Source organism: Lotus japonicus, chromosome 6 (genome assembly GCF_012489685.1).
Source record: "Lotus japonicus ecotype B-129 chromosome 6, LjGifu_v1.2".
NCBI lineage: Eukaryota > Viridiplantae > Streptophyta > Magnoliopsida > Fabales > Fabaceae > Lotus > Lotus japonicus.
Window position 1 is genome coordinate 51,869,508 of NC_080046.1, and position 26,781 is coordinate 51,896,288.

Consider the following 26,781-nt stretch of genomic DNA (forward strand, 5'->3'; position numbering starts at 1 on the left):
AGAAGAAGGTGATATGGAAAATAAAAAGGAAAATTGATAAATAATAATATTAAATATTAATTGTTGTGCCAACTCAACAATTTAGACGGTCAATTGACGGAGGGACTTGATTGGCATATAAAAATAATTTAAAGACTTAAATTGCTCGTTTTAAACATTAGGGATCCAAATCACACATACATGATACATCAGGGACGAAAAATGCAATTAAGCCTTAAAAATTCCTATCTTGGGACATTCAAAAGATTTGTTCTTAGTCCATGGACAAGAATCTTATGGTGTTGGAAGTTAAGGCCCAAGGGAAGCTTCCCTAGAATTAACAGGTATTGTCCCAGTTCTATTACAAAAGATTCTTCATTCATCTAAATTCTGAACCACTAATTAAGCTGGAATTTCTGGATGGTAGGATATCAAAATCTGAATGTGGCTGCATAGTTTGAGACATTTGCAATTTAATTTGGTTATGTATATATTAGCTTGAGTGAACAATTGCACACACGCAACAATTACATTCTGCTACTTCTGCTTATAGAGTAATAGTGCATTTGTGCTAATAGTTGTTGAAACTGCTTTGTCTATTGAGGTTAGACTTACATAGGGTAGTTAGCTGGTAGCATCAAGTTAGCTTAATTCATCTATTTTAATTTATATGTAATATTAATTGAATATGTGTGTGTTTTTATAGGGTGCCGGCAGAACAGTAAGTTTGTTGTCATGTGGCCTTGCAGTCATAGGTTTGAGTCATAGAATCAGTTTTTTGTAAAAATGCAAAGTAAAATTATCTACAATAAATCCACAAAGTGAGTCTAATATTTTCTTAAGCCTCGCATATGACAGGAGTTTTATAGCACCAAATTTACCCATGTTTGCAGTGATGTATGTATTTCTGAATGAGTTTGTTTAAAAGTTGGCATACTTTACCATGCACATTTTATTTTGTTAATGGACTAAAATTGTTGCTTCAAGAAAAAATACTTCCATTTTTTCTAGAAGCCAATGCAAACATGCTATCTATAGGTAGATTTTGGAAATCCCAAAAATAGTGCTGATGGATTTGTTTAATAACTTATCTTAAGGTTGTCTCTGGCTCAGGTTTAGTCATAGTTTTCTCTTTTGTTTATGTGATTACTAAGTGAAGAGAATGCAGTTGTTTACATGTTCTTTTTCAATGGTAAGGCAGTAGGTATCTGTTTAGATGTTGACTCAAATCTCCTACCTAAAGTTTATATTCTGCAGATAATTAATTTGAGTTATCTTAGAAGTTCAATTGAAAATTCCAGATCTCTAATTCTCTTCGGCTTACTTGTTGAGTTGTTGTTTCTTTGAAGTTTCAAAGTCAAATTAAACAAATATCTGCATGCACGTTTTGCATTTTTCTTTTTCCACATTTATCAAGTAGACTGTTGTTTTTGTCAAAGTATATTGAACATGAAACATGTCGGCAAAGTATAAAATTTAGGTGCCCACTAGGGTGGTCAATTAACAAATTGGTCCACCGGTGCTCCACTATTTAAAATCGTTAGATCTTGGAATCAAAGAATATTCTATAGATGAATGGTTAGGATTAAAAGGGTAATAAAAGGATAAAAGGGTAATGTACTTTTTCTTATTATTAAAAAAAAATTCTAAGATTTTCATATTTCAAATTCACAAATTTCTCCAGATTCAATCAAATTCCAGATTTTCAGATTTCTTCAAATCACTTCAAATCCCAGATTTCCTTAAGATTTCCTTTTTCCTTAATGTGTCATCAAATCCCAGATTTCCTTCTCCAGATTCAATCAAATTCCAGATTTTCAGATTTCTTCAAATCACTTCAAATCCCAGATTTCCTTAAGATTTCCTTTTTCCTTAATGTGTCATCAAATCCCAGATTTCCTGTACCAAAACAAAAATTTCCTCAATCACCATTTTCTACCTTCTTCTCCAAATCTTCATCACCGTATGTGGGTTGTGAAGGGAAAATGGGTTTTGATTTTCAACTGAATTGAATGAGAAATCTGATGAAAACTAAGTTTTAGAGAGTTGAAGCACGTTTAGTTGCAGATAAAGAAAAAAAGGGATGAATAAAAGTTGCCATTGTTTCTGGGTGCTAATGATGTTAATAACTAAAATCCTTTGAGGACTGGTTCTTCATCTTCATCACTTCATCTTCTTCAGACCCAAAATTGCAAGAACTGCCAGATTTCAAGCACAGGGGATATGCTCCAAACCAGGGTGGTCTCCTCTTACATCTCTGCTCCCAGTTCCTTCAGCTCCTCACCGGCGACTCTAACACCAAGCATCGATGCTGGCGGCGGCGGTTCTCCTACAGATCCCTAACCCATACATTCAAACCCTAGAATCGAAAAAAATAGAGTTAATCGAGAGAGTAAGGGACACCAAACACTAAAAATCTGAGAGAAAACAAGCAAGGAAAACCACTGTTGAAGTAGGGAACCAGCAAGAGCTTAAAAGAGAGGTTTTTGAAAGGGAGAAGCAGACCACAAAAACAGATATAAGAGAATGGTACTTTTCCTATGAATCCCGTCCACCACCGGCGGCCGTTCGATGAGATTCCGGCGTAGCCCCGGCTCCTACACTTCACACCACGCGTTTACGCAACCTCACGCCCCGTAAAAACACACACGTGCCGCCGGTGGAAACAGAGATTTGAGATCTAGAAAGAAAATTGAAAAATTGCAGTGACATCGTTAGGGTTTGGAATTTCTTTCCCTTACCCTGTTCTGAGCTCCTCCTTCGTGTACGACGCCAAGTTGAAGGTCACGTATTGTGAGTGATTGAAGATGTCGTTCGTCAGTCGCCGGTTGATGGAGGAAGCATCATCGGATTCGAACATCGTTTTGTTCTTCCAATCAGATCTCGTGTTTTCTCTCTCTAGAGGTCTTCAGTGTTTCTCTCTGAAGAGGATAATTGAGATGAAGAAGGAAGAAGGAAGGTTGTGGACTGGTGGTGGTGCTGCGCCTGTGATGAAGAAGAAAAGGGAATTCTGAGAGAAGCGTATGTGAGAGGAGAAAGGGATTTCTTTTTTTCAGAATTAATTTTTTTTACATATTTTTATTTTGTAAATTACTACTATGACCCCTGGTCGACCGGTGGACCAATTTGTTAATTGACCACCCTAGTGGGCACCTAAAATTTAATCCTTGAAGTAATCTTAATTGAAACTTGATGATGACTGATGATATAATAAACCCATTACAAAAACAAGTGGGGTTCTAAGCCGTAAGAAAACAAATTTAAAAAGTTAACCAAATTCTTTTTTGTTTTTGTTCAACAACCAAAATCAATTTAAAAAAAATGTAAAACCTACGTGGGCTCTAAGCGTCATAACCCCCGTTCATATTCGATTTTGACAAGAAAAAAAGATAAATGGGTCTTTTTTTGATCTTACAAAACGAACTGGTGTTTTATTTTTGGTATATGAGGTATAAAAAGGTTGACAAAAAAAACGGCATAGAAAGAAAATTTAAGTGACCAATAAATTAAAAGGCCATTGACCACAAAAATAAAAATTAAAAGGTCCATTAACCAAAAACAAAAAAACAATTTATAAAAAAGTCAAAAACACCACAAATTTTCTTAAAATTCAACATATATTTGATGTATCATATATCCTTTAACATGTCTACTGCCATTATATAGTAGTATATATTCAATATCAATAAAAGTAACAGCCAAGAAGCAGATATAGATTGGAATATATGCGCGTTTGGGTATTTCTTGAATTCAAATTCAACGTAGATTCACATTTAAAATTAATTTGTCAAAATTTTATATCTTTAATTTATATTAAATTTAATGTGATAAATTATAATTTCTATGTTGGTGACTTAGTGTATTGAAATATGAAAAATCATGTTAACTTTTACTCTAAGTTCAAATAAAAAATGCCCATATATGCCAAATGCACATATCTGCCAATGTGAGTGCTTTCAAGTCACCATCACTTTATTGTCACAACATTTGAAACGTGTGAATCTGATGTACATGAGAATATGAGATACACCACAAATTTGCAACTGTATTCGTCCTACTGCATTCATGTATTGTTTTCTGACATGTCTACAATCCAGCAATTATAATATATGAGTCAAGTATAACCTTAGCCACATAATTGATGTGAAGGTCCAAACTTGAAACTTTAAGTGATTAAAATATTTTAGAGGGACCGAAATTGATATTAAAAATCCACATAGTCACACTTCGGCCGGTTAAACTCGTCACATAGAGTGTTGATTGATTAAAATTGATGACACATCGACAATTGAACATATTTTGATTAAAAATAATAATTTTAAAATAATATTTAAATGATTTGAAAATCAATAACTCGATTTAATTTCTTACAAAATCAAAAACCGAAAACATAACAAAAGTTACACACAATACATAATTAATATATAATGAAAACGACACACCTGAAAGAGTTCTACCGGCCTATGTCACATGAAAATATTAGCCCCCGTTTTAGCGAAGCATGAGTGACAATGCTATTATTCTCTAAGAGATATATAGGCAGAGAAAATCGAAGAGTAAGACGAGGGATCTTGTATTTAAGTTAGGTTTGGAGAAGTCGTATGACAAGCTTGATTGGATGGGGTGGGGTGATGAAGGGTCCCAGATTCGAACTCGGATGAGGGATTAATTTACTAACATTTGCCTATAAAAAAAAAAACTTAATTGGATGTTTCTTGAAGTCATCTTGAGGGAGTTTGGCTTTTCGAAGAGCATATCAGGTTGGTCATGTTTTGTGTTTCCAATTATTCGTGTTATATCTTGTGGAATGGGGAGAGACCTCTTGGATGGATTAAACAGCTATGGTGGAGAGAGAAAGTGGTTTTAAGGAAGTGGGGGAAATGTAGAGGGCCAAAACCCAAAAGTATTTAATGAAATTTTGAAAGACCAAAATTAATGTAAAATGTCCACATGAGCACCCTTTACCTAACTAGGAAAAAATTAGTCATGTAAGCAAAGTGATGTTAATTGGCCTTATTTCAAATAAAAAAATATGTGGGACCAAACGCTATAATTAAATGAAGAACAATTTAGATGAAACCCCATATTACAATGATAAAAAGATATTTACCCTAAATAAATTAAAAAACCAAATTATAAATGAGTAATTTTATTCTTCACTTGATTGAATAAATAATTAAAAAATGCTAACAACTCTTACTTTAAAACTTCATTTTCAACACTCTAATTCATTAGTTAAAAATTCAGATGGAATTCACTAAAAATGCGGGTCTCACTTTTAATTTACTTTAAACCCGCATGAAGTTCAACAAATAAATGAGAATGTGTTCAAAAGAGAGTATTGGAATGTGTTATTGGCAGTCGGCACCCATACCCACCAACATCCCCACGATCCAACAGAGGACGACAAACCGACATATACACCGAGTTATCCCAACTCTTCTACGACGTTATTAACAAAACCTCAATTTTGAATCTCTACGGGAATCTCAATTGAATTCCAATCTTCTTGTTGTGAGGGCTCAAAATTCACAACCAGGGATGATAATGTTGCGTTTTTTTACTAGAGTGTGTGCGGTCATTCCAACGACCTCGCCACTGTCTTTGGTAGCGTCGTTGAGGCGAAAGAACTATAGCCGAGTGATAAACCTTGTGAGAATAAGAGATCTCAATGGAAAGAATCATATGAAGTTCTGCCAAGAGGTTAGTCGGATGAGGTTGGTCTACGATTCCATGCGCATGCTAGAGGTTGTGGAGGAGGAGAAGCTCACAGGAGTTGGGGAGTATAGAAGCGACCGGAAAAATGAGAGTGCCTGAGGAGATGAAAGCGGCTCTCATACAAAATGTGGGTGCACCGATGAACCAAAATACAAAAACAACTCTCAAACATTGTATAATTGATAACTCAATAATTCAATAATCCAATTTAACAAGAAACATATAGCAAGTATAGAGAAACAGAACAGCATCAAAGGATGGTAGGAAAAAAGATGGTCTCATTAATAACTTGTTCGAAAGTGTTAACTACCTCTCTGCCCATTTCCTAATACTTTCTCATTCATTCACCCACTCACCACTCTCTCTCTACCTTCTCTCTCTGCGTCTCTCTCTCTCTCGTTCCATAGTTCCCAGATTCAGGACCAACTTGCTACCCAATCTCCTTCACCGTGGGTACCTCCTCGGATTCTGTCTCTTTGGGGGTACCATTTTCCCTTCTTCGCGCCACAGATCCGATCTACACTTCCCTTTTCTTCTCCTCCTCACTATTTCCATTTCTAGAGCGTTTCCCTTCATAGCAAATGCAAAGGTTGAAACTTTGACCCTCACATGAATCCTGCAACTTTTTTCAGCTTCTGGGGTTGTTGCTAAATTAAATTCCTCCTTAAAAATGCTATAAGAAGCTAAAGCTTTCTACTTTTTCATTTTTCATTTCGTGGGGTTGAATTGTTGTTACACAAAAACATCAAAATGATCAACAAAACGCTTTTTCTCACTTATGTTTACTTGTTCATCTACATCTTGCTTTCTTCTGGAGTCATTTTGTACAACAAGGTAGCTAGCTACACTCTTTGATTGGTTCTTCATGGGTTGTGTTTCCTTTGCAATGTTTATTGATATGATTTTTTGTTTTGTTTGTGTTTAGTGGGTATTGTCTCCAAAATACTTCAACTTTCCCCTTCCTATATCGCTCACCATGATTCATATGGGATTTTCTGGGCTTGTGGCATTTTTCCTTGTCCGGGTGTTTAAGGTGAGCAAGCATCTTGTCATAATTACTAATTTTGGAACAAATGCTAAGTTGTTTTTGTTGCATATGTGCTTTCTTCTTTTTTATGATTGGTTTTCAGGATTCATGAAATGGCTTTGACTTGTACATTTCCAACATCTTGATTTTATGTCATGTCATGACTTTTTGTTAGTTGCTACTCTCATGTATTAGATGAGTCATGAGAGTGATGGTTGTGATGAGGTGTTGACATTATACATCAATCTCCTTCATGGCTACTCTTCTCACTAGATTTAAATAATAGTTGTAACAAATCTGTAACATCTACCTATCTTTTGTCGGTTATCCTTTCGCTTTCCATTGGCTTTGATCTTCAATATTGGTATAGGGCATAGGCTGAATGTGTCTTTTGGCAAAAAATATGTTAGATTGCATCCTAAGTTGTATAATTGACATTACCCCTCTCTTCACTGGAATGTAGTTTTCAGTCTTCATTGGATCTCCTTTCTCATAGATTAGCAAGTGGGTCAGGATTGGAAAATAATAGGTCATATTTTATCATGTTTCAAGAGTTTTTTCTTTTTTCATTTTAAATGGAAATCTAAGGGGAGTTATTACAACGAGTTCAGAAGATTAAGAGATTTATTCTGAGCATTAGTAAAAGTCCAGAGACAAAAGCTAGCTCTGTAACGTTAGCAATCTGGGACTGTAAATAGGAAACCTCAGTTCAAATTGAGATCCTGATTCTCATTATCAGTTTGTAAGATTCAATTGAACTTTGCATTGTCCGTCAAACCACAGCAGCTCAATATATTCATTTTGGACTCCCTATGTGAGTAGGAAGGTTCAAATAAAAGATGCTAGTAGATAATGTTGTTCAAGTGTGGTTTCCTGATATTGAGCTTGCTCATGTTTGTCAGCATTGCCGTTGCTATGCATGTGAATTCAAACCCTGCCCACCCCTTGTTGCATCAAAGGCAGTGGATGTGAACGGCATATTATGCTAATGTCAAATCTCTTAGTGATCTAAGTGGACTGCAATACTTACTATTTACTCATTTATCTGATATGTATAGTTTGATGATAGGTGGCCATGGTCTTTTCTTTCCTTTTGGGTGACTAATGATTTGAATATGTTTTGGTTTTATTCCCCTTCAAGTTTGATCTGGTTTTGCATATGAACCTATGAACGGGTTATTTTGTATTGAGAGTTAGCTGCATTGTTGAGCTTGATCCCACTGAGATGAAAAAATGATTCATGTAGGTATAGTCAATTGGTTAATTTGTTTTACTCAGTTGCTCCTTGTTTCATTGTAATTCCTAAAGGCTCTTTAATGGCTACTTGATAAAGGGTAGTTGATTCTCAGTTTTGGAGGTTAGGTTTGGTTTATGCTCTTTTAATGCTATTGAATGTGTCAAATATGATGATTAAGCCTGTGATGGGACATTTGTGCTTTTATTTTTTTGAGTAAATTCAGTTCATTTATATATGAGGTGTTGTGCTGCATGGGTATCCCAAAATGGTGGATTTGCTAACTTGAGATCGTATACAATATATTTTCTTTTGAATAATGAGCATTACATCGTGTTTTCTCTCTTGAATTACAATGATTGCGGAATGTTAAAGAGAGGCGGTGCCTATACCTCCGGGCTCCTGCATGTTGTAACTGCTATTACTATATGAGAGCAAACTTTTAAACAATGTTTATTTTCTGTACAATAGAAGCCTAAGCCCTAGTTACATTCAGAGAATATGGGTAAAATGTGAACATATCTTGTGCGTGAATAAAATAACCTATATGTGACAACTACATAAGGGCATTAAAAGGAAAACCTGGTGGTATAAAGCTCCCACTATGTGCGAAGTCCAGGGAGGGGCCGGATCCACTTTGTGGATCTAATGTAGGCAGCCTTACATTGCATTTTTGCAAGAGGCTGATTTCACGGCTCGAACCTGTGATCACAAAGTCACATCGCAACAACCTTACCGTTGCGCTGTGGATCGCCCTCCACTAGATGAGGGCATTGATGGCGGTAAATTTGGTGAAATAAAATCACATCAGGTGTATGCAAATATAAAATTACTTAGTAGTAGTAGTATTCAAATGCTCAATGTCAACCCTGCTTCATTACTTTTATTTATCTTTTTAAATTTGCAAATTGTGTTAGCACGTGGTGAGAAAAAAACAAGCTAGTCTATGTTACAAGTGTTTCCAAAGCTGGAGGGTGGTTTTGGTCAAACCTCCCCCTAGCAAGGGCATCTTATTATATGCCCTCTTAAATTGAGGAGAAACATTAAATTCTAATGAATGCCACACCTCCCATTTTACAAAATGACAGCCATCAAGGGTGTTTTTGCTATGATTTTATACCATTCATACATTATGTAAAACCTATCCTCTGTTCTTGATCTTTTTTCCCCATCTACCACCTTGATTACAGTTTGTTGTCTAAATGATCTTGACCAAAATTTCTTTGTTCTATCATTGCAGGTTGTAACTCCTGTCAAAATGACTTTTGAAATGTTAGTGTGACATTTATTTGAATCCTTTTTTAGCTTATCTCTTGTCATGCTTTTTCCTAAAACAAAGTTCTTTCTGTGGCAGATATGCAACTTGTGTGGTACCAATAAGTGCTTTCTTTGCATCAAGTCTTTGGTAAGCACTGCAACTTGGCAAACTGAAGTTTTCCTGATTCGGGATAAACATTATTCTCAGATTTGTTAATGGTACATGTCCGTTGCGTAATGTTTTCCAACTATGTTTAATTTTACTTGTGCTGGACCATCGATGTTTCTATATACTCTTTAATTCTGAGAGGTGACAACTGGCAAGTAAACTTGTTAGACATGTTCCAGTTAGATTTCTAGTAGAGTCTGAAACTTCTCATTCTTGAATTATGAAAATCTAAATTTCTTCTCAGTTAAATGTTATTGATTCAGTTTGAACATTGATGATGTATGAGTATGACCATGAGTCATCTTAAGCTTGATTGCTGGAAGTGTACTCATGTAATCCCATTTGAGGATAGTGCTTTTAGTTTCAGTTTGGTTAAATGTTTTCTCATTTGCCCATATTCATATTTTCATGTGTGTGGAGTTATTATTCCAACATTGACTAACGAAAGCAAACCTGTAAGTTAGACATTGTAAGTAAGTATGTAGTTCAATGTTCTCAATACACAACCATGTCAAGAGATCTAGTATGATAATGATCATCATTTGGTGCCTACAATTACTATACATCTTACATACTATGAAATATCAACTAGAGATCTTATAGTAGATTATTGACTAGCTGCTGTAGGCTATTATAATTCTTGACCTTCAGCTATTATAATATGATTGCACATAAACTAGAGTTCACCATCCATTACCACCTACCAATATTTGGAATTTGTTCATTTCCTGTCATATAGATGGTTAAAAATATGATATCTGTATACAAACTTGTGGCTTCTCTTTTTATGATATTATTGATTGAAAGATTAATTTGGAATTAAGCACTTTTTTGTTTGTTATTTTCACATGCTCTTACCTGCTTGCTAATATCAAAACTTTTGAAGAAACAGTTATTTATACTAGCAATTTGGTTGCAACAGGTTTGGCAACACTGCCTACTTGCACATCTCTGTGGCTTTTATCCAGATGCTCAAAGCTCTGAGTATGTTTTTTTGAACTAAACATGTTTCTCTTACTATGTGAGCTACAGTTTCCTTAATTCTAAAACTTGACATTTCAGTGCCGGTAGCAACTTTCATTATGGCTATTATGTGCGGAACTGACAAAGCAAGGTGTGATGTGTTCTCGAACATGTTGCTGGTCAGTGTTGGGGTTGTCATTTCCTCCTATGGGGAAATTCATTTTAATGTAGTTGGTACAGTTTACCAGGTCACTGGCATCTTTGCAGAAGCTTTAAGACTGGTCTTAACACAAGTTCTTCTTCAGAAGAAAGGATTGTCTTTAAATCCTATTACAAGCTTATATTACATAGCTCCTTGCAGGTATTTTTATCGATATCTTCAGGTAGTTAAGTTTTCTCAAAGACAAATCATCGGATTGTCATAAATCTAGTTTATTGCCTAACTTATTAGGCCAAACAAACAAGTGATGTTATTTGGAGCATCAACGCACGCCCATCAGAAAAACTTTGCAGGCCACATGAATTGCTAACTTCTTTTGCACTCTATTATGTGCAGTTTTGTGTTTCTCTTTGTGCCCTGGTGCCTACTGGAGAAGCCTGTGATGGAAGTTTCACAGATTCAGTTCAATTTTTGGATCTTCTTTTCCAATGCTTTATGTGCTCTAGCATTGAATTTCTCCATTTTCTTAGTCATTGGTAGAACTGGTGCTGTAACCATCCGGGTTGCCGGTGTACTTAAAGACTGGATATTGATAGCTCTTTCGACAGTTATATTTCCAGAGTCTGCAATAACCGGGTTGAATATAATTGGTTATGCTATTGGTAAGTTTCATTCAATCATGATTTTTTTCAATCTCCCTCCCTCTCTCTCTCATTATTTCATATGTTTCCTGCAGCACTGTGTGGAGTTGTGATGTACAATTACATTAAGGTTAAAGATGTCCGTGCCTCTCAATTGCCCGCTGAAAGTATTCCAGATCGGTTGACCAAGGTCTATTATCCTCAATCTTCTTTAACATGTATCATATTATAGATATGTAATCCCTTGAGTGCATGGTTGGGAATCCTTCTATAATTGATTCTAAAACCAAAATCAATTCTCGGGTGAAACTTCCGTGAGTAACTTTTGGGTGCCAGAATTGATTCCGAGGAAAAATAAGTTGATCCGAGCATGGCATTCCTATATAACTGTTATCTATGGGGTAACATGAATCATAAATCAAGTATTGAGAAAACAGAATGCAGGATCAAACAATTGTTTTCTCTGGTTCTCATTCAAATGTCCATGGACAACCTTCTAATGAAATTCTTGCATGAATACAGGACTGGAAATTCGAGAAGAAATCGTCTGATATTTTTGTGCCAGATAGCGTTAGTGAAAATGAGGGAAGTAGTGGAGGTGATGGTATAGCCTCTGATATAAACTTTGATGAAGAAGCACCATTGATTTCATCATCAAGGTTATCTCATATTGGGCGTACGCAGCTATCCAAGTGAAAAACCAAAAACAAGTGATATCATTTTGGGATAAGAAGTAGAGTGAGGAGTGAAATGCATTATTCCTCTCATTTTGGAAAAATCAAACGTTCGCAGCTAAGCTGAGTGAAATGCATTCTATTCCTCTCATTCTTTTTTAGACAGTAGTAAGTTTTGTAATGAAATCACGTGCTTGTTCTTTGTAATTACTATGCTGTGTAGAATGTATCATTTCTCCAGTGTTGGAGGACAATAGAGGTCTCTTCTTGGATTGGAAGCTCAGTTATTTAATTATTTCTTATTACATAATGCAACTTTGTGAATCTGATTAGTTTTAAAATTTGCTTCAATTTAAATTTTGAATTATTTCATGAGAGGATGAAATTAGTATTGCCTGTTTTGATTTTTGTGTGCTAAAAACTCTGAAATTTGGCACTGGTTGTTTTATTTGGTATAAATTTATTGTTTAGTAACTTTTTCATAATAAATCACATTGCAGTGGGGTACCTGATGCTTGTGTTTGATGAAGACATTAAAGTGTGGTAACCATTTCTGTTTGGTTGCTTCAGGTTTTCTTGTAAGAAACTTATTCGTTTGTAGAATAAACTACCTTTAAGCTGTCATTTTGTTTTTATATTACTAATTTGAATGAAAAAGTTAAGAATAAAGAGAAGTTAAGAATCAACGTATATAACTACTATGTTCAAATGACAGCCTGTGTTCACCCATTAACAACAAAAGTTTGACTTATACTAAAACTTTTTTTCATGGCTAAACAAAACAAGAATTTTTGAAATGATGACAAGTCCTTATTATTTTGTGCTTACAAAGCAAGTATATTTGTTTGAGACTATTAATGAGAAGGACAGCACAAAATTCCCTAGTGTATGTCTAATAAAATTAAATTTTTAGTCTCTTTAGAGTGAGATATCTTGCTATTGTATTTTGTTTCCTTCTTAAGATATTAAGATACTAAGTATCCCCTAAAAAAACTCAAGTGTGTGTGTGTTTACGTAGTGCTCCAACATCGATGCTTATAAGTATCATTCACGGGAAACAATTATGTTCGAGTTGGGAACATTATCATCATGATGAGACTAACTCTTCTAGTGAGTGCTTTTTTCATCTACAAGACTCAAACCCGAGACATTACTTAAGGAGAATCAAACATGTACCATCTTGAACCAACCATATGTCCCTTAAGCAAGTGGTTGAAGTTCGATTCTCAACCCTTGCGAATGAAAAAAAAAAACTCATTGGTCAACCTCCTACCTCTTAGTGTGCTAAGTGTTGATAGACGAGAGATTAATCTCACGCTTATGACTCTAAGATACTTTGGTTCACCTCGAAAAAATACTTTTATGATTATTAATGTTTTCCTTAAATTCTTATAATTCTTTTCTCTTTATTTTTTATTTTTATTTTTATGTTTCAAATTTCAACTCTTTTCAAATAATTATCTTTAATTTCTACAAAATAGTTCACTTTATAATATATCATTATTTGAAATAAAAATAAAACTTAAAGGAAATACACGTGACATGTTACATGTTATTAAGTAAAATTATACTTTAAGAGGGCGTTTGGTAGAAGGGATCTTTAAAGATTCCAAAACACTTTTTTAAAAGATGTCTGGGAATAACATTCATATCATAATATCTCTGGACTGGAAATCTACTTACCCGGGCATGATTTTTGATAACTTGTAACAAACGCCCCCTAAAGTTTTATAAAAGTGTAATCATTTAAAATCTTAAAGAGTATTTTTAAGAATTAAAAATATGAAAAGTACAATTGGATGTGAATATAGCAGAGGAGGTGAGCAAACATTCAATTGTTTTCAGCTGAACAAAAGAAAAGCTTCATCTTGTTGAAGAAGTTTGACCTAAAAACCCTGCTTGAAGAAGTTAAGGTTAGGGTTTTAGGGTTAATGGATTCTCAAGGATTGGAGAAGGAAATTGAAGAATTGAAACTGAAGGAGAAGCAGGAGATTGATACAAGTGCGCATTCACATGATCAATTGAAGATCACTTCCTTTTCTGAAATCGTCAATGATGTTAGCCTCCATCTTCAGATCATTCGCTTCCCCAAACAGGTTTTTCCCTCTGCTTCAAATCAAGTTCTCATCTTTTTGTTTTCAAGTTATTTGATTTGAAACAAAACCAGTTAAAGCGTCATTTTCTTCAACTGGGTCACTCACAAACATGGGGCATTGACCAATGAGTTGGGGAAAATAGGGTTACTCTGAGAATACTGGAGTATTTGTATTGCTATTAGCCTGTTAGTATTTGCTACCTATGTTCACCCAATATGGATTTTCACATTTAGAGCAAGTGGTGATAACACTGTTCTCTCAGTTTGGCCATTACTTTTGGTTTGGGAATCTAAATTTGGTTTGGGAATCTAAAGTTTGAACAAAATGATGTGTCATAAAGCAAGTGTTTTAAGTGATCGGGGTTCGATTCTCAACTCATGTGAGTGGAAAAAACTCCTTGGTCAGCCTCCTATTGCTTAGTGCGCCTACTGCCTGCTTAGTGCGCTAACGGTGAGACTGGTGAGGCAAAGAATTAGTCTCACGGGCTGACAAAAAATAATTTGTGTGGGATACCTTGGTTTGGGGTACCTTGGTGAAGACAAAAAAATAATGTGTTATAACTTATAATGAAAGTTATTGTCTCTCAATGCTTTGATTTCTTTCTATCTTTTTACTCCTCAAACATTCTTTTGATATGAATGCCTGGTTGTCATAGATATATGTGTGGATTGGTTACAACTCTACAAAATTGGGACACATGTATGCAGCAGCTCCTACTCGTCCTGTAAGTTCTCTCATTCCTTTAAGGCTAAGCTGATTATGAGTGTTAAAAAATGTGTTGATGGTGATTTGTGATGATAAATGCAGAACAACGTGGTGTCTGTAACTTCCTTACTTGGAGGGACATCTGATAATACAGGATCTGGCATTGCTCGTCGATTAGGTAACTTTTGGCATGTTTGATAGTTTAAAATTAATCCCTTAGTTCATGATTTAATGTTCTTTGTTTCTGACAGTGTTGAAGACTGGTCTCAATATAGTCATGGCTTGCAGTATTCCAAAAAACAGCCCTATGATTGAGGTCTGGTTACCCTCTCTATTTCTCACATATGCATGTCTGCACTTTTTGTGATCCATGTTAATGTCTTTGTTGTTGCTGCTATAGGTTCTGTTTTATGCTTTATTTATAGAATATGTTGTTTTAAAAAATCATATTACTGTTTGTATGAGTCAACTCATGATAAGAAAGTGATGTCCTTGCAGAAAGGTATCTAAGTATTTATCTTGGTCCAACTTTCTACTGAGATATAATTATTATATTTGGCAAAGATTGCAATCAAACACTTACATTGATGCTTAATTTCTTGATTTTCCAGTTTTGTAATTTGTAATAGTTCTACAGTTGATCTGACCCTTGCCTTACTCATTACTCAGCACCATTTTTTTTATTTTTTTTGCAACTTTCTTGGATTGCAGATAGAAGCTGAGAAGATATTGATACAGAAACTCATTAGTCTGGGCTATACGAAGTCAAGAGTTGAGGGAACATCTTTATAAAATAGGCAGGGAGACTTCATAATAGCCATTATGTATTTTCCCAATGTTGTTATCTATAAATTAGAATTCACGGCAGCTATTAGAAGATTTTCAGCTTTGAGAATTGTTCCAATCTAATTCTAATTAAATATATATTTACATTTAATTTTGTTGATAAATTTATCATACTATTTTGGGCGTTGCTCTGGTACCCCCCTTTCAAAATAGGAGAGTTTGGAATCTCAGTACATTATTTAGAGTGGGAAGGATTGAGTTGTAAATTATGGAAGTTTATTGCGGAAGAAATCATGATAAAATAATCCAAAAGGGTATGAAACCTCAAATTTTTTTTATATGGGTAATAGAGAAATTGCCTACTATTTATAAAAAAATGTAAAAAAACTAATTTCTAGAAAATAAACTTAGCTTGAAATAAAAATTATAATACTTAAAATGAAGAATTCACTTTTTTGTTTGTATGAGTTGAATGTTTAGAGGTATATTTTGAGGGTTAAGCTTCACATTTTGGATGAATTGAATATTAATATTTACATTTCAAATTTCTTATTTTGTTGACTCCACATATTCCGTAATGATTTTTTGTTCAGATTTTAAGATGAATTTCAATAACTTTCAACTTGATTATGTGCTTGCATTGAATTTGATGTGGTTGTGTTGTCATTCGTGGTTTTTAAATTTATTACATAAATTAGGTTTTTTTTTTCAATATTTTTTTTTAATTTTTAATGACGTTGAAAATTCTCGTGGGGACCCGTCGGATGGTAGGGAATGGGAACAAAAGAAAAACTCACTCCTTTGTGGGGATGAGGATGAGGACGAGGACAGATTAGGGAAGTGGGGGAGCAGTGCCGCCCGCGCCCACCTTGTCATCCTTACCTCAACTCTTTGTATATGTTGTGGTTTAAATTCACTCTTTTCCTAATTTATTCTCATGATGCAATGTTTCCTTTGTAGTCATCCCTAATCTCAGCAAAAGCATTTTGACATCCTCAACCCAGAAGTGTCATATTTCTTATATTCCTGGAATGGTACTCTAATTCAAGGTAGATGGAAACTCCAACCTCTATTTTTATTCACTCCAAAAAAACATGTAAAGACTTGAGCTTGCAACGTTTGTTAATTAAGAATTCCCATAAACATTTATATACTATAGAAAAGAAGAACTCTGTGAGACCCACTTAGATGAGTTGGCACTCCCAGGTTCACTCTTATCCATCCTCCCTCATTAGCTGACAAGTGTCAAGCTCTAAATGATTCTGACAAATTTATGGTGAGATAATTTCTCCTTAATTTTGGTTTTGTGGCCCATCATTAACAATCTATTGAATAATCATAAAAAATCTCATTAATTGTTGATTAATTTTTTTTAACTGTCCATTTATCCTGAATCAAAAGTCATCATCCATCATTAACTACTTATGGAATAGTCATTCAAAATACTATTAATTGTTGTTTAATTTTTTTTAAACTCTCCATTAATGCTGTAACAAAAGTCATCACCCATCATTGACTACCTATGGAATAATCATTCAAAATCACATTAATAGATGTTTAATATTCTTATTCATACATAAGGCTTAAAAACAAAAACTTTTTCACTTTTGTTATACGTATTTTGCTTTTTTTTTATGTGATTAAAACTGATTTTGCTAACCTTTCAAAAAGTACGTTTTTGAAATCAAGATTCAAATTTTAAAATTTTGACAACCTATAAATTCAAATTTTGAATATTCTTTTTGGAACAATATTCTCCTTCCTTTTTTCACGTGCAAACAACATAAACCCTAATTGTTTTCATCTATATAAACTCTCTTATGTAATTCTTCTCCTCTATCATTCCATTATTTAACCATCATCTAAGAGCTTTGAAATAACTATTGTTGTGATGACTGGGAAATTGAGAAGCAAATGTTGAAAAAGCAAAAAAAGTTCAGGTATTGCTTCTGATTCAACCAGTTTCTTGCCATATCATAAGGGTATAGTTACATTTCTATGAACATTATGAAATGATCTGCAACGTGTGTGATTTATTGAAATGATTTTGATTGGAGTGATGCTTTTTTACTTTTCATTATGTAATTTCATAGGCCTCATCACCATGGGATTATTGCGAATTGGAATTTGGGATGGTGAGCTTATATGAAAGATTCTTCAAGAGTGAATACAACAAGTGAGGTTTTTGCCCTCTTCCTACTTTCTGTTAGATTTTGCTGAATTTTTTTGTTTGTTTTTCCAGAGTGGCTTGGTTGAGTTTTGTTCTACAATTAAAAACCAAAGAAGAGATACGAGGAAGGAGAGGTAAGCCTTATGAATTTTTTGATTCACATTTATTTTGAGCAAAGCATATTGAAACATATAACTCAAGAAACATATACATCTTTATATTTTAGGCATGAATCTTCATCTACTGACCTTGCTGGTTGATTTAATGTTTAGCATGTTACAATTTGGTTATACTCTTTTTCTTTTGGTGTTCACAGATTTTGGTTGATGATGACAGTGTTGAACAGTTGCGGCTTACATAATTAGTATTAAGTGATGTAAGTTAAAATAAAATTAAATCCTATTATATATGCACATGCTATCACTATAGATAGTTATGTATTGTGAATTTCAATTTTTACTCTTATTTCAGGATAGTTCAGATCCGTTCATGACAACTACTTCTAGATTAAAGGCTGATGCATCTTCTTCCAACTTAGCAAAGATTGTCGTTTTATGTTGTAATTTATTTATTTATTTGTGCACTTTGAGTTATTTACTGTTTTGCGTTTAGATTATGGTGTGAATATTATATTTTTTAGGTCATATAGAATTTTTTAGATCATAATATTATATTTAAGTCAATGGAGTTCTTTTTTTATAAAATGTAAACAAAAATTGAGATTTGAGTTTGAAATTTTAATTGAGTACTAAATAATAGTAATTGGAGCCTAATTTTCAGTCAGATTTTAAAACACTTGATACATTTTTTTTAACAAAATAAGCAAATCAATAATAAATATAATGGGTAGATATTAACTTTCTTATGCAAAATCAGATTTAGTTTGTGATCAATATAAATAAGAGAAATGAAAAGGAAATGAATAATCAATTTTAAAAAAATCATTTTGATTGGGATACATTTAATTTCAAGGTAAAATAAATTAAAAAATGTCAATTCTATTTTAGTGAATAAATTTGATTTCTCCTTTAATAATAATTAATGGAGTTTCTTTAACTTTTTTATGTAATAAATATAAAATTTAGAATAATTCCATAGATTATGGTGTGGATATTCAATTTAATATTGAAATTTGAGTTTGAAATTTGAAATTGAAAATTGGTTGTGAATAATAGTACTTGCGTCAAAATTTATGGTGTGATATTAAAAAAAAATGTAAACGCTTAATCCTTTAGTTTTAATGAAAAAAGAAAATAAATATTGAATTTAATGAGTGCAGCACATAATCAACTTTCTTAAGCAAAATCAGATTTAGTTAGTTATGAGTATAAATAAGGCAAATCCGTTTTTTAAGTAAAAAGGAAATGAATAATCAATTTAGAAAAAAAAACATTCCAATTGGGCAACATGAAATTTCGGAGTGGAATGATGAAAAAAAGAGTCAGTTCCGTTTTAATGAGTAGATTTTGATTTTTCCTTTCATAATAATTATTGGGGTTTCTTTTACCTTTTTTAGAAAAAAAGGTAAATAATGGAATGATCTCATAGATTAAGGAGCGAATATTTAATTTTATTTAATTAATTTATTATTTTTAAAATTGTAAAAAATAATTTTGCGATTTGAGTTTGAAATTTAAAATGGGTACTAAATAAAAGTAATTTGATCCAATTTTTCACTCGGATTTTAAATTATTTTGCTCAGACACAGAATACGCTTTTCTTTCCACCCTAAATCATTTGTAAATTCATTCATAATAATTAATTAGGTTTATTTTAATTTTTTAAGAAATAAATATAATTTATAGAATGATCTCATTGATTAATGAGTCAATATTCAATTTAAGTTAATGAATTTCCTTTATTAAAAATTGTAAAAAAAAATTGAGATTTGAGTTTGAAATTTAAAATGAGTACTAAATAATAGTAGTTGAGGCCAAATTTTCAGTCAAATTTTAAAACTTTTTTCTTAAATAAGTACTATATACTTATGATTAGATTACATGGTAAAAAAGTTCAACGGGGAAAAACATTCTACACAAGAAATAGTTCATGTAAAAACTAATAATTTTTGCTAACTCTTCATTCCCATCCTTCCCTTATGGCTCATAGCTTTTACCACTATTGCAAACTCTTGGGAACAATTTTTAATCTAATTTAAGTATATTTTTTATAATTTTAAAAATATTTAGGATTAAATGTATATAAAGTTTTTGTCAAATTTTGCAAGTTGTGTAATACTCATTGTGATTTTGTTTGGTTGAATGCTCATTTTTCAATTTTTCATATCTTAATTCAAGGCTTAATAGCTATTTTGGTCCCTCACTTATCACAGTTTTGCACTTTTGGTCCCCAATAAAAAAATTAGCACTTTTGGTCCTCCACATTGCTTATTTGTTTGCAAAAATGATCTCTATTTAGACGAAAACTACAAAAGTGTGTAAATATGAGGGACTAATTTTGCTAATTTTTTCCTAAAGGGACCAAAAGTGAAAAATTATGATAAGTGAGGGACTAAAAGAGCTATTAAGCCTAATTCATTAATCGTGCTTAAATAATGAGATCAATATTCGCCGTGCAACGCACGGGGTAAAAACGCTAGTTGTTGTGAAATTAACCGTCGAGCATTACCTCAAAAAAAAAACTAAATACTCCCATAGTGGATATGAACACTGATTGAAATATATGCGTTATGCAAGGGGACAAACATATCTCTATCATGAGGGACATGTACACCACAGATCTCACAGTATAGTATAATTTTCTTTCTAGCCCTACGTTTTTAGAATGTTATATACATGGCACTCAGAAAATCAAAAGCCACTCGTGTGATATACATGATGGACTCACAAACAAGATATACACAACTCAAGCAGAAATTTTCTCAGTTTAAAATTGATTGGAGAGATCGAAAAAATGCCCACGTATAGCATTCTGACTTTCCCATCATCCAAGAGAGTCAATGTTCAGAGGTTTGGTAGGATTAAGATGGAGAAAATTCTTCTAAGATAAGAATTAATCAAAATTTTCTCCAGTCCTTACATACAAAAGCCTCCTGGTTGGAGCTGGAGGCGCCAGTCCTGGGATATCGTTAATATCTTTGTTGTTGGGATTCACAAACTGCAAAATATCAGATCCGGTTACAACAGGCGCATAATGTTGGCATTGCACATAACATTATAAATGATAGGAAATTAAACCATGCTTGAGAAGGAATCTACAAGTTCATGGAAATAATAGATGAAATGAAGATAATACCTTCACAACAATAATGGCAGCTACACCACAGACGATAAGGAACAGAAAAAGCATGATGCACGTATCAGTAGCTACCTGGTCATGGGGTAAAGACACTTTAGTTTCACGACAGAGGTTTGTAGGAAAGTAAATAATGCATGAGCACAATGAAAATGAAGAAACCTTTCTACCAATCTCCTTCACAAGCTGGGAGGCCTTCTTAATCGAAAACTGAAGTGAATCAAGTTCATTAATGATACGGCCCATCTGTTCAGTCTGCACAAGTTTATAACAGACAAAAGTCAAATGCATGATCAGATAGATTCTTATCTTTTAAAGTAAATTTGGTGTAGATTCTTACTTGGCCATTCAAGGTAGTAGCAGTTTGGGTGCCCATTTCAATTGTTTGATGTACAACCTACATTTCAATATAGTTAAGAACAAAGGTGCAGGAGCAATGGAGTCATAATTCTGAAGAGTCACCTGGTTAGATCTTTCAATAGCCTGATCAGTCTCATCCATTGTCTTCATCCCAGCATTGATAAGTTCTTGATTTGAGAGTTCTAGAGGACAAGCCAAATGAGCATTTTGGTGAGATGAATCCGTCATTAACTCCACATAAAAGCATAAACATCCAGAGGAAGATGTTGGATGAGTACATGAAGACTGGATAGAACAGAAAAACATATTGATTAGACTCATGTTGATTGAGAAGCAATGCCATCATGTTATTGGTAATTGGTATTGATACATTTTTCATTGAATCAGGCATATACTCACTACAAATTTGCCTATAAACAAGCCTTCATGGCATTTAATGTGATGTTGAACTTCTTGTGAGTGAGGTCAGGTTTATAAGTTTCATACCTATTTTCCTATGAGAAAGCTTTCATAACCTCACATTATGCTGACGGATAAAATAAAATTTGAGGCCAATGTCGGACCATTAGACTTGTCTAGTATAAATAACTTAAATCAAATTTGAAACAGCAAGACAATTGTATATGTCAGAGTCAGAGATGTGTGTGTGTGTGTTTTTGACAAAGAGATGCGCATATTATGATCAATTTCAAGTGTTTAATTTCAGCATAAACTTAGTATACAGCTAATCTTTTGGCCTGCCAATGTTGCCCATATTGCTCCATTAACCACACCTGAGTCCCCTGCCACACCTACAATATGTCCAACTGCCTGAGAAGGTTTGCTAAGATGGTTCGAGCACATGAGTAATTCCACACCTTTGCTGAGCACAATGGTAGTTTTGTTCTTGGTCCACCTTGACTTCCATCATCCCATTTGGTACTTAACTTCAGAACATCCAATCACATCTCAGATAACCAGAACCTTTTCTCCAATCTTCCTCAACATGGTTATTTGCCTACAACACTGCCCATTTCCTCCTTTATTCATTGACTACATATTTTATGTTCCTAGTTGTCCCTTTAATCTACAATCTATTTGTTGCTTCATTTGCCTCTTATTTTTTTATTACCTTTGTGAAAGACACTGTCATTCTACAAAACTGGAGTTTAGGACGCTAATGGCACAGATGTCAGTCCAGTGGCCTCAATCGAATAGCTCTCCAACCCTTATTGCGTTTATCCCGCTCACAATCCATGGTCACCAAGTCATCCCAGTCTAGCAATACTACAGATAATGGTGTTGAATTGTTACTCTTCTTCGTGAGCCATGTAATTAAAGACATACACATGTATCTCATTTCCATGATAGAAGCTTAAGTTTAGCTGTCTCCCCTTTTGCTTTGGTTCATTGATGTTTGAGGTCCTAATACTTAATTACATTAATTGGTGATTATTCTCATAATACTTGATTGTCTTTAATGCAAAAACAATCTATTTTTTTTTTATCAAAACTTCTATGAAGAATTATATATATTCAATTTGGTCTCCCTTTTCATATTTCGCATTGTCATAATGCTCATGCCCATGAGAAGCATTACATAATTTTTCACCAGCATGAAGTAGGAAAAAAAAAATGCAAAATTCAATAGTCAAAAGATATGTATATGGCATGCCTATAAACTAAGAATCCTAATCAACTAAACATGATATTACCAACAATTAAGGTTATTAAGGGAAAATAGCTGACCTGATGCCAATTGAACATTATCTTCAGCTATAGGCTCACTTGCTCCAGCTCCCATGTCAAAAAGTTCAAGTTTCTTATTACCAAGGTTATTCATGTACCTATCAATCATCAAAGTAACAACAAGAAGTTATAAATCCACCTTTCCAATGGCCAAAAAGAGTACGTTTTTATTTAGGCATAAAAAATGAATATTGGAAGGAAATTAAAGTTTGATTTATTGGTTCCACTAACACCAGCAGTCAACATTTATCACGATTTTGGAAGTTGAACATGCTCAGAGGGGAAATTAGTATTATTCATATAATTTGTTATAAAACCTTCACAAGGACCAAGTACCAAATGCATGTTAATGAAAGATTCTATTCAGTCAGCAGTAACACAATTACAGGGATGAACTCACGTTTTTCTCAATGCCACATATGAGTTATGTTCCCTGATCTGCAACAACAATGCATGTGAGCAAACATAAAGAATAAGTTGTTTGTGTGCAATACAAGAATGTAGACTATCCTCAGATACACACAGTGACAGACTATTTTAAGACCATAGATCACATTATTTGGTTTCTGGATGATATCGATATACTAAATGTGGCGGCCTATTTACAAATTAAGTACTGATTACTTAGACAAATTGAAAATGAATATAGACTCAGCCACTGCCAAAGTGCTCAAACCATCATCATTAGAATTTAGAAGGTGATGGAATACATGAGAAATAAGCTTCCAAATCTAACCTATAACCAGTACATTAGTTCTAAATCTGGTCACACTAAAGGAATGCTAGAAAATTAAAGCAGCTGATATGCACAGATTATAGATCTGTTTTAAAAAAGCGATCGTACTATGATGTGTTTTAAAGTAACCACAAGAAGAGCACATGTATAACAAAAGTTCTTGAATTAGGACACTATTTTTGGAGGGGGCGGTAATTGTGAGATTACAGCTATCAAAAAGGACACCACCGTGGAGGCTGCAATGCACTGTGATGGCACTATACCGCACTATTGACAACCCTGTTCAACTGAGTCTAATAAGAAATGAGTCTAGTGCAAGTCAGCACGATTTTCTCGGTCGTAAACTCATAAGCTACTCACGAGTTTAACAACCATGGCTGTTAAAGGTTGAAAACATGACAATCTTGAATGTCAAATTCACAATATATGGAAGACATTGCATCCCTATTAAAATTTGCGGAGCTAGAATTTTAACATGAGTATATAAAAAGGATAGATTTTGGGTACTGACCATTGATTGCTTTTCATCATTGAGTTGCTTGCTCACTTCTGGGGGATTTCTTCCCTCTTCATCTTTAATTTCACGATCAAAATCTTTTATCAACCTTGGGAATAATAAAAGAATAACAACATAATGTTTCATGTACTATGAATGCAGGGAATGCATTGAAAGAAAATTGTGAAATATATAAAAATCAGATGCAATTTTGCTTTTTCACCATTGGCACATGGAAAAAGGAAATAAATCGTCAGAATTTTTTTGGAAAGCAGATGGCTATGATAAACAAAATATCAAATTTTAAAAAGGTCGGATGATGCCCATATCATCATCATTCAAAATATGGGACGTCAGCATGGGATGTAAAGTTTTATACTTCTACACAACTCTTCTTTATGATAATTGATTATAGGAAAAAAAAAACCATGACAGCCAACGTGGAAAACAAAGTTGATATTTCGAATGGAATCTGCATTTTCTTTCTTACATAGAGTTCAGTAGTCACCAAGAGATGGCAAGATTACAACTACATAAATCCAAGATTTACCTTTGGCACTCCCTCATTTTCTCTGCGAGTTCTTCGAGCTGCTTACTTTGTCTATTGGAATCTTTAATTTTATCCAACCTCGGGAAACCATTCCTGGGTGCAGAATTTGAATATGTTAAAAATATCTACAAATGCTTAAAAGGTGAAATTATTCAGATAATCAAGCATTCTTTCTTTCTTATCCTTCTGTACGAATCATTAGCCATATAAATGTGGCACCAGCTAAGGATATTTGACTAAAATAGAAGAAAAGTGCATCATTTCCATTGACCCATCACAGTGAAAGCGGCAATCAGACAATTGTATTCAGTTTCAAGAATCAATAGATGAATAAATTCTAATCATAACCACAAAACATGTTATGGTCATGTCATGACCCCTGTGTAGAAGACATGAAACATCAAACAAGACACTATAAAGCTAGACACACTACTTGTGTTAACTGAAAAAGTTATTTAAAATTTTATGACCTTAAGTGCGAGATGATGTCACGATAAATCGATAATGGATGTTTCCCTCATGGAGACCTTTTTTTTTAGTGTGTCAATACTCTAATTAGTGGCCAATATTTGACCAATGATCCTACAAAGTTGAAATGTAAATATTGGCTCATTATACAGGAAACCATGAAAACAACAGGAGAACATCCATGTTAACAACTGAGTATAATTATCCAATAACAAAAAATGAAGAATGTTGATTTTTCAAGCACAATATACTAACAACCAACTTTTGTTTCGAGTTTATGCACACTTAGAATATGTTTATTTAATTATTTCTATATAGGACCTTCACTACTATCATCACCATGACCTAGAATATCAATTGGAACTGAAGATAGAACTTCTTCTAGTTCAATTGCTCCCCTCCCATGTTTCGCGCGTCACCACGTATCAACATAGGTTGAACCCTTGAAGCACAAGTTGCAGAACTAGCTAGATTCTCAGATAACCAAGCCTAAATGCCATATGTACACTGAGCCAGAAATACTCTAAGCAGTAAGCACCAGCATGGTATCTCCACTACCCACTCACATTGACCAGACTCATATTTCAACATTAAATTCTAAAATTTCAAGAATCATAAAATCACTGAATAACAAAAACCAATCAAATTAACATAAATAGCAACTCAGAACAAAAAAACGCCACAGTTTCTATTGAAATTCATCACAGATGCGAATGCAGGTGAGAAAATCACAAATTAAGAAAAATCTATGCGAAGCGAACTGAGAAAGAAGAGGTTGTGGTTAAGACAGAGAGAGACGTACGCGAGGGCGCGGAAGTGATCACGAATTTCGCCGTGGATCTGCTCAACCTGAGGGCTCATCTGCAAGTTGGCGGTGGCCATGGTTGCCGGAGATTGTGTGTTCCGGCGAGGACAGAGAGAGTTCCGAGCAGAAACCCTAGGTCGAAGATTTGGTGAAGCCTACGCGGGATGCATAACCGTTTGATTTTCCCGGGAAAATGAGAAGTGGAAAGTGAACGAAAGTTGAATAATACGATTTTATTTTTATTAACAAAATTTGAGCCCATTAGTTTTTTTTTTTGGATTAGGCTGGGCTAGATTGGGATTGGGCTGATCCCCTAAAATTACAAGTGGTGATTTATTTTTTGGGTAAAGTGAAATATCGTAAGAAAATCAACGCAATATGTCTGGGCGAATACAAGAGTAAAACAAAGAGAGTATCAACCGGTCAAAATGTGACATTCTCATAACGCTTACATGTCTCTAGTTGTTGCTCAAATAAGATCCATGGCTAGTTCTTTCTCTTCCATTTCTCAACCGATCAAACTGAATGTGGCATTCTCATTACTTTATGTAGATGATGAATTTCTTTATACACCTTAATACCTCATAGAAATTATTTACAATATCTAAATTTTTCATTTCTTATAATATTTTTCTCAAAAACATATTGGACATATTGCACACTCTAACTTACTTTTTTTCTTTCGATGTCTCTCTCCTGTTATCTCTTCCGTGTGATTGTTGGGTGTTCTTTTCACTGTTTGTGAGAATCTTCCATTTATTAAGATATTTTTATTACCAAAATCTTATGATATTTGTACTGCTC

At 33.9% G+C, this 26,781-nt stretch overlaps 3 protein-coding genes across 3 annotated transcripts; 2 read left to right on the forward strand and 1 right to left on the reverse strand.

Moving 5' to 3' along the window:
* Positions 1 to 6,001: 6,001 nt before the first annotated feature.
* LOC130722951 (probable sugar phosphate/phosphate translocator At3g17430) lies at positions 6,002 to 12,132 on the forward strand. Its single transcript, XM_057573849.1, has 9 exons — positions 6,002 to 6,531; positions 6,623 to 6,730; positions 9,199 to 9,230; positions 9,313 to 9,363; positions 10,307 to 10,368; positions 10,447 to 10,708; positions 10,904 to 11,169; positions 11,244 to 11,338; positions 11,671 to 12,132. The coding sequence occupies exons 1-9, from the start codon at positions 6,448 to 6,450 to the stop codon at positions 11,842 to 11,844; spliced, it is 1,134 nt and encodes a 377-aa protein (XP_057429832.1). The 5' UTR covers positions 6,002 to 6,447; the 3' UTR covers positions 11,845 to 12,132.
* A 1,505-nt stretch (positions 12,133 to 13,637) lies between these two features.
* LOC130723497 (uncharacterized) lies at positions 13,638 to 15,573 on the forward strand. Its single transcript, XM_057574566.1, has 5 exons — positions 13,638 to 13,918; positions 14,574 to 14,642; positions 14,726 to 14,801; positions 14,875 to 14,939; positions 15,335 to 15,573. Exons 1-5 carry the CDS (start codon positions 13,754 to 13,756, stop codon positions 15,413 to 15,415), a joined length of 456 nt encoding a protein of 151 aa, XP_057430549.1. The 5' UTR covers positions 13,638 to 13,753; the 3' UTR covers positions 15,416 to 15,573.
* A 4,747-nt stretch (positions 15,574 to 20,320) lies between these two features.
* On the reverse strand, positions 20,321 to 26,273 carry LOC130723783 (novel plant SNARE 12-like). The gene is made up of 10 exons (XM_057574912.1): positions 25,975 to 26,273; positions 24,705 to 24,797; positions 24,170 to 24,263; positions 23,323 to 23,360; positions 22,923 to 23,020; positions 21,297 to 21,376; positions 21,175 to 21,231; positions 20,997 to 21,089; positions 20,835 to 20,909; positions 20,321 to 20,696 (listed from the first exon to the last, which is right to left on the reverse strand). Exons 1-10 carry the CDS (start codon positions 26,052 to 26,054, stop codon positions 20,592 to 20,594), a joined length of 813 nt encoding a protein of 270 aa, XP_057430895.1. The 5' UTR covers positions 26,055 to 26,273; the 3' UTR covers positions 20,321 to 20,591.
* Between the last annotated feature and the right edge of the window lie 508 nt (positions 26,274 to 26,781).